Source organism: Hypomesus transpacificus, chromosome 22 (genome assembly GCF_021917145.1).
Source record: "Hypomesus transpacificus isolate Combined female chromosome 22, fHypTra1, whole genome shotgun sequence".
NCBI lineage: Eukaryota > Metazoa > Chordata > Actinopteri > Osmeriformes > Osmeridae > Hypomesus > Hypomesus transpacificus.
In genome coordinates this window covers 10246306-10255066 of record NC_061081.1, presented here as the reverse complement: position 1 = coordinate 10255066, position 8761 = coordinate 10246306, and the positions used below count along the sequence as shown (strand labels likewise).

The window sequence follows — 8761 nt, the reverse complement described above, 5'->3', positions numbered from 1 at the left end:
ACCTAGTGGTAGATGTATACAGAGAGATGGAAAGAAATAGAGAAAAAGAGAGCTACAGAAAGAGAAAGTGTTGATTTTTCACTGCATTTTGGCTTGTGGAGATCTGCCCCTTAGAAAACAAGACAGAAGCCCTAATAACGTGTGCATGTGTGAGTGTGAGAGAGAGAGAGAGAGAGAGAACGAGCAAGCGAGAGAGAGAGAGAGAGAGAGAGAGATAGAGAGAGAGAGAGAGAGAGAGAGAGAGAGCGAGAGAGAGCACACAACCACACATGCCTCCTCCAGGCATGTTATTTCTCTTCTAAAATAACTTTTAACTTTCATGTCTGGCTTTGAACAACAGAGATCTAAGATTTCATAAACTAACTCATTCTCCACAGTTAGTGTGTCTCCTGTAAGTCCCCAGGACAAGAGAAAGAGAGAGATGGGGGGGGGGGGGGCAGGAGGGGAAGAGAGAGGGACAGAGAGAGAGAGATGGAAGACGAGAGACAAAAAGAGGGGTGAAGAAGTGATAGATTGTGTTTACACTGGCAAATTGTCAGGCAACGGCATATGGTGACATGAGAAAGTGATGTCATCAGCATGAATAGGATGATGATGACACACACACACACACTCCCATCACGACTGTCACAAGACGGAGTATGTTTCCTGTCACTAGGCATCAGAATCATGACGGCAGTGAAACAAATTAGCATCTCTGACTACACAGACTTGTTTAAGTTACAAACAACAGCTATTATCTCTGCTGGAAGAAGTAAACTCTCTGTGTGTGCATTTGTGAGAGTGTGTTTTTATGTGTTTTTGGTGTGTGTGTGCGCGCATCTAATATCCTCTCTTCTGATTTCCTTTAATGCGCTCAAATGCACTTTAGGAGGTGGAGGTTTGTCGTTTCTTCTTATAGTCATTTTCATTCATCTATACTTGTTGGCTTTCTCTCTAACTTCCACCCTCTTGACATGTGATTGTCTGTACAGGAGCCAGGAACATGGACACCAGGAAAACCTTTCGATCAAGGTAGGTGAACTTGTCTGTACACAAAGACAAAGGACTGCACCCTTAGTCATCGTACAAACAAATATGCTCTTAAGGGATGGAGCTGTCTAACTGAACTGATGTTGGGTGGAACACCTAAAGGCCTGTCCCCAGGCAGGGTTGAGATGTTAGGAATGTCTTGGTGCAACTGTCCTACTCCATAAGAAACTCACGCTGTGAACTAGATGTGATGTTTGTTTTGTGCTGGAAGGCATGACACTTGAATTCCACGTAAGAGGAACTGAAAATAGACATAGATAGACACACACGCACACACATACATTTATGAAATCTCATGACGTTAAGGAAAGTAGTGTGGACTTCTCAAATCAGTTTTCTCCTCCAGTGGCTTGCTACAATCTATGTGTGTGTGTGTGTGTGTGTGTGTGTGGGTGTGTGTGTGTGTGGGTGTGTGTGTGTGTGGGTGTGTGTGTGTGCGTGTGTGTGTGGGTGAGTGTGTGAGTGTGTGAGTGTGAGACATACTGTCCCTTTATTTCAGATCTGTTGATTTAAAATAGGACAGTTCCTCATGTCGTGTTATTTCTCATTACATGTAAGCTTGCAGTGGTGTGGGATTGCGCTTGCACACACATACACGCACACTCCAAGTCCCACATTTCTACTATGCATGCAAATCAACAAACACACACACACACAGAGGAACAATAGCATTAGAGAGTGGTGTTGGAGGATAGAGGAAAGGATAATCTACTAAATCTGTTTGGGGATTACAGTAAGGCTCTTAAGAGCAAAGGTCAACTCTCAGACGGATCTGGGGCCAGCCTAAGCCTACGTGTTCAGACATGCCACACTGCACAAAGCACTGACCAGAGACCAGATTCAACCATTTGCTTTATGGCAGTCAACATGCTGTTTACGGTACTAGTGACAGATCTAGGATCAGTATTGTACTGTAGAGAATAGGAGGAGAGTTGTGGTGGTTGATACGATCTGGGGTAAGTTGTTAAGGTGGACGCTGGGCTGTGTGCAGCTGTGAGCAGATAAAGGCTGGTCTAGAATCAGTTGCTTTTGCTTGGATAAGTAGTCCCATCTGCTTTTAGTCATAATGACACCTAATGGTATTACCTATGTGGGTGGAAAGAGAAAGAAGGAGAGGGAGACAGTTGCAGGGAGTACAGGAGAGAGAGACAGAGACGGGGTTGAGGCTGAATGGTCACAAAAACCTTTTCCAGGGAAAACACAGACATCACACACAAACACGCCTTCTTAGAGACGCACTGACACACCCAGTAAACTCACCGGAGCATTCAGCCGATCATTTGTTGTTTCTTTATTGGAGATGGCCTCACTGACCTTAGCAACAGGGCTTTCTCTATAGGCTTTCAACAGAAGCTGTATTTCTGTCACACACACGTACAAATAATTGTTTCAATATTGTCTGTTATTTATTGTAATCTACAGCCCTTGACCCTGCCAAAGACCCCTGTCTGAAGATCAAGTGTGGCCGCCACAAGGTGTGCGTGGCCGAGGACTACCAGACCGCCACCTGTGTCAGCCAGAGGAGAGTCAGGTAGGCCACAGACACACACGCACACACACACACACACACCCACACACCACTGGTCTGGGAAGACTGTGTTACTGTTACATCGCTGTTTTGTCCAATTACTTCAGCTTTGGCACAGGCTGATACTGGAGGACACCATGCCCTGCCACACCACATGAATAGATAACTAGTGTGAGTGAGTGTGTTAGTGACTGTGTGTGTATGTGTTGGAGGGAGAAGCATTTGATAATGACTCTGTGCCTTTCTTTTGAAGTGTCTTAGTGCAAGTCAGACTGCTCTGACTACCCCCACACAATCTCACACGCCTCCCACTACCTAGAATTTCTGTTAGCGAAACCAAGCCAAGGCTTGGTTTCGACACTGACCACAACGTAAAAGAGAAGTGGCCTCCATCGATTCTATATATCCTTTCTACTGATCCTAGTCATATACTGTCTACTTTTGTCCTCCTCCTCCTGTCTTTCTTCCGGTCTTCCTCATTTTCTCCTCCTCTTCTTCCTCGTTCTCCAGCTTTAAGGATGCAGGTCTCCTCCAGAGTCCGGGGTCAAAGTGCAAACAGTGCCCTGTCGTTCACCCCTCTCCCGTCTGTGGCACCGACGGACACAGCTACTCAACCAAGGTAACATGCAGACATTTGTTTTTACTATACTAGTGAGAACCTACAATTTACTTCAATTCTAACTTGTGTTAACCTCAACCCCGTTCTCTCTTTCTCTCTATTCCACTTTCCTGTGTCAGTGTAAGTTGGAGTACCAGGCGTGTATTACAGGGAAGAAGATTGAGTTGAAGTGTCCTGGCCTGTGTCCCTGTCCCACCCAGCCTGACCAGAGCAGCACCGAGAAGAGAGGTACACAAACACACATACATACACAGGACAGTGACATGTACCTCTGTTGTTGTGTTTGGCTGATTGTATTCGTCCTGTATTTGTGTGTGTAGCTGGTTATATGAATCAAATCCAGAATATTGTAGCGTCTGATATTAGTGTGTGTGTGTGTATATGTGTGTGTGTCTAGTGTGCAGTGAGTCAGACCTGAAGGAGGCAGTGGGTCGTCTCAGGGATTGGTTCAGGGTGCTCCATGAGAACGGGAATCACAAGAGAGTCAAGATCCAGAAAGCAGAGAAGAACAGTAAGACCCTCTTCCTTCTCCTAATCAGTTTTCTGCTCATTTGTTCTAATCCTTTCCTTTCTCAAAGCCCTCATAATCAGTTTGTATGCTCTCCCACCACAATCTTTGGTTGTAGGTGTTGAAAGTTTTGGCTATCAATTCATAAATACTGTGAACTTATCTTGGTTTCAATGAAACACTTTCACTACACCATAGAAATAGAATATTCCTGACATCCTTCTCTTAGGGAACATTGTTCCTCCCTGACCTCTAACCTTTTGACCCCCAGAGTTTGAACCCGGGGCATTGCCTATTTGCAAAGACCCTCTGGGATGGATGTTCTCCCGTCTAGATACCAACTTTGACCTCCAGCTCGACCAATCAGAGCTCAGCAGCCTGGACCGGAACGAACCTTGCTCCGAGGCGTTCTTCCACTCCTGTGACACACACGCAGACAAAGTGCTCAGCAGCACCGAGTGGTGCACCTGTTTCCAGAGGCATACAGGTGAGGGGACTGCACACACACACGGATGGCTCCGCAGACCCACTGGATGCAGCTCGACACATACACACTCATACACACACACACACACTCTCATGGTTGACCCCTCTGGCTCCCAATCAACATGGCTGCTTCTTATGTCCCTTCCCAGATTCGCCCTGTAAGTCAGAGCTGTCCAACATCAACAAGAAGCAGGCGGGAAAGAAGCTGCTAGGTGAGTATGTTACTCACTCCAGGGGTCGCCACCTTGCGTGCTGCGGTGCAATCCCAGCTGAGGGGAAGCGGGGAGAGTATTTTTGTCACTCACACTGCCAGATCAATCTGAACTCAACCTGAAATAGCACATGGCCGCTCCTTACTTCCTTCTTCCACATCTCAGTGGAAGCAGCTTCAGCAGGTGCTGCAACTGAACACATCTCACTTTAACCAACCTGCACTCGTATATAGCTAGGAAATACACACCCACTCTGACACACCAACCCTGCCCTTCTATGAAGTCACAAAACGCACACACTCTGACCCACCAACTCTGCCCTCGTATGAAGCTACAGCCCCCCCCCCCCACACACACACACTCTGACCCTGTGCTTGTGTGTGTAGGTCAGTACCTGCCGACATGTGATGAGGAGGGGTACTACAGGTCACACCAGTGCCACAGCAGCAGTGGCCAGTGCTGGTGTGTGGATCGCTATGGCAACGAAGTAGCTGGCTCAAGGACCCACGGGCCCGCAGACTGTGGTGAGAACAGATTGCAATGCATTCTTAGATGATTTGCTTCGGGGGGGGGCATCTCAGATCAGGGGTGTGAGAAACCTCCTATTTTATTTTGGCTTGGTAGGTGTGGTCTTAGAGTCTTCTGGAGACCTTGGCAGTGGAGACTCGCTCTTCTCTGAAGATGATGATGATGATGAAGATTCCTTCGTCCTGAATGACGAGGCCAGAATGGATGACGGGGACGACGAAGACGATGACGAGGATGATGAATATCTGTCTTAATCATTTACATATGTATAGAAAAGAAGATTCCTAACTGCTTGGTCAAACTGCACGTTTTAGGTGAACCCCAAGACAGATACTTATCATACTAACAGCCTATGGACTACAACTGTGTCGTCTGTTCATAATTTACTACCGATGTTCCTGGTTAACGTTTATGATTTCTCTTTCTGTCTGACCTAACGTATGATTGGCGCCTGCTGCCGTGGTGGCAATCAGAAAATATTTTCAGGACTAACATAGCCTTGGGCTCATCCTCAGCCAACACTGTGCTGTGGACAAGGTCATAAGTGAGACAACTCCTCGCCTCACTGGACAGACAACGTCCTACAGTGAGCCCTGTCCTAATATTGAGCACTCTGATCGTGTTGTTCAAGAGATTCCTCCCTTCTTTTCCTCTTATTCCTTATTCCCCTATAAGAGATAAGACAATATTGTACTTGTTTGGATTATTTTCATTCTGATTTGCCAACTAAAATGTTGTGGATAAGCGGTTAGATATGCTTCTTTATAGAGAAAATGAAAATATAAAAGCTAGTGCACAGAAGGATATCAGAACTGTTCCTGCGACAATGTGGGAAAAGGCTTATTATGGCAGTAGCCTCCAAATGACATTTCTCCAAACCCCCCACGTAGTCAGAACTGAAGAAAAGAATAGGTGATTCTATTTTTCTATTGCATTGTTTCTGTAATGCAGGACGTTGAACGGATTTGGTCTAAGCATGCCTTTCACTGAGTTCAGCACAGTGTTAATTTACAGACTAGCATAGCAAGGGAGTAGCAGCTCTTTGTGATGACTTCACACAGCATTGACAGAAATAAAACTAGACAGACAGCATAAATTCTGCTACCCACAATCCCCAGTAAAAGTGTAACTGGCCTGTCCACTTATCCCATTTTTATTGTCTTTGGGTGTGGAGTCAGAAATATTGTTGACATTGCACAGTGCAACAGAGCAGTGCAACAGATTTTAATGTATGTTAATGTTTGGGTTTGAGTAGAGCAAATACAGTATTTAAATGTTTAAAAATTATAACATGACTTTTAAGTATACAATGTAACTCAGCATTCTTTATTACACACACACACACACACACACACACACACACACACACACACACACACACACACTAACACACTAACACACACACACAGCAACCATGTGGTGGGGAACGTCTGCTCTGGCTAGGACTGTGTAAAGGTGTGCCTTTCCCTAAGCAGACACACAGTGATGGTAGCGTGGTAGTGATGGGTTACGGGTTAGAGCTTAACGAGCGCACTCGACATACAGCCTTCATTGCGCTCCATAAGGGTGTCGCAAGCCTGCTAAGCACGTTGGACAGCTCATTAGACACCTTCAGACATGATCTTAACTCTTATTCAAGTGTTTCATACGACCGGGTCTGGTTTTCTTCTCTTGAGTTGTTACATAGATTAGAATGTAGAGAAGCACACAGCTAAGCTAAGAAGTTCAAACACACATCAATTCTGCTGGAATCCACAGTGTTTTTATATATTAGTACAGTGTCTATGAACGTTGATTAGACAGCATCGAAAGAGTATTTCAATGTTATCTGTTATGATGAGTTAATAAGCTTGACAATGAGGCAGTCAGATATTGTTAGTCTAGTGTACCTTTGGGTTACACACCGTTTGAAAATACATACAGACCTGACCATGACAAATTGATGGCCTTGCATGTGGACCATTGGGCAACTGGAATCCCACCATAAGAACGGAAAAGTATTGTCCACTTGTTAAAATTTATATTTAAATGTACTTTTGGGACTTGACTGAAAACCCTCAAAATGGTGGACCTCCATAGTAAACATTTTAGCATCCGCTCACCAAGGAAACTAAAGTTCCGCTCATGATTAATCTGATGTAGAAGTATTGTTATAGAGGTATGACACACATGCATTTTTTACAGTGTATGTATGATTTGATGAAATAAAAACAATATTGACTAAAGTCAACCAGTGTCTCTACTGTTCTTGTAACATGTCAGTACACAACAGATAAACAAAACAAACACTGAAATAAAATGGACACTTTCAGTTCCATGTTTCTGTTAGCATGGGTTTATTTCACATCCTTGGGGGGGAAACTCTGGTGGTTTTGTCATTCTTTCAACATTTACCTTACCTTGTCAATTGCCTAGACTACTGTTGGTGCCTCCACCATATCTCGGTCCACCACTCAGTCCAGGTGGAGGACCTGATCTTTGGTCGGCCCTGGAGGTCTTCTCCTGAGCTTCCAGTTGGAGCCTCCTGCCGCTATGAACTCTTGCTACAGGAACATTATTGCATAATGCAGAAGGAAAGCAGGTGAATATTTTATGTCGCCATTTTCCCACACACCCTTGAGTACACACTCCTCATACACACACACACACACAAATAAAACCAAATTAGTGAAAGAAAAGGCAAATTCATTGACCTGGAAAAAGGAGAGCACCATTTCCTGTGAGTACGGCCGCCTTTTTACAGGCCAGTCACAGTTGAAGCCTGAGGGCACCAAGTGTGTGTCAGTGTGCAATTGTGTATGTGTCGAAATGGTTGTGCTTGCGTGCGTTTGTGTGGTGGTGGGGGTTGGGGGGCACAAGCAAGTGCATGTGTGTACGTGTAAATGTATGTAAATGTCTATACGAGCTACCAGGCCTGTCAGCAATCCCCAACAAGTGAAGTTGCTATGTCAACATTGAAAGTACATTTCACTCTGCCTTCCTCGTCTTCCGGCAGAAAAGTGCTGTTCATTGAAATGAGCCCAGATAACATCTATATGGAGCTGTTGGCTGCAGCCCAACAAAGCCTTTAGGAAAGTGATTAGACAGCATGGGTTTACAAAATTGGTCACATTACTGTAAGCTTTGTTCAATCAAAACAGGAAATTGGGATGTTTTGATGTTGTCTCAAATCACTTTTCCCTGTTCTACACACTCTCTAATCATCCTGTATTTGTGTGTGTGTGTGTGTGTGTGTGTGTGTAGATGTCTGTATGAGGTGAAGTGTTCTTTGGAACTTGCTAGCTGAAGTGTAGCTGTGTTTATGTACTTTCACAGACATCAGAAATGAGGACGCAAACATTGTTTCCTTGGAATGGCCCTTCCTGCCTCTACAGATTCTCAACACAACATGTGATGACTCAGATCTCCCCACCCTTCTTCCGTACTCTTTCACTGCATCCCTTGTTCAGGCATGTCGTGTTCAGCTGTACATCCTACTGTCCATAGAGATATAGACAGAGGCACTTGTGCTGAGAATGCTGTATGCCTATGTTTAATGTGAAAGTCCCTGTTGGTCAATACAGCCCCATGGCCACACACCCTCACAGGCTCTTCTGTCTGCATCAGCGCAAACAGCCCAGCACAGCTCCACAGACGGAAGACAGCAGTTAATGACAGTAAAAAACCAGATAAACGCACAGTCAGGATCCTTCGACTTGAGCACCACTGACTTACTAAAAGCATTCAGCAATAAAATGTACTGTTTAAATGTAATAGTAATAATAATAGTATATTTCAGTCAAATTTAATGCTCTTTTGGATTGGGTGACAAAATGTAATTGTCAAATATAGGATACATTTATCATTTT

The 8761-nt window shown here is 44.7% G+C and overlaps 1 protein-coding gene across 1 annotated transcript; it reads left to right on the top strand.

Annotated features, from left to right (window-relative positions):
• The first annotated feature begins 669 nt into the window (after positions 1–669).
• On the top strand, positions 670–7143 carry spock3 (SPARC (osteonectin), cwcv and kazal like domains proteoglycan 3). The gene is made up of 10 exons (XM_047045317.1): positions 670–678; positions 975–1014; positions 2455–2563; positions 3071–3179; positions 3299–3407; positions 3577–3690; positions 3959–4174; positions 4323–4385; positions 4772–4909; positions 5010–7143. Exons 1-10 carry the CDS (start codon positions 670–672, stop codon positions 5165–5167), a joined length of 1065 nt encoding a protein of 354 aa, XP_046901273.1. The 3' UTR covers positions 5168–7143.
• Positions 7144–8761: the final 1618 nt, after the last annotated feature.

What these genes read in the sequence shown, in the direction of transcription:
- spock3 (XM_047045317.1), top strand. An exon ending in AGGAAAACCTTTCGATCAAG is followed by an intron (nt 1,015 to 2,454) that starts GTAGGTGAACTT and finishes TGTAATCTACAG; the next exon opens with CCCTTGACCCTGCCAAAGAC. An exon ending in GAGCAGCACCGAGAAGAGAG is followed by an intron (nt 3,408 to 3,576) that starts GTACACAAACAC and finishes GTGTGTGTCTAG; the next exon opens with TGTGCAGTGAGTCAGACCTG.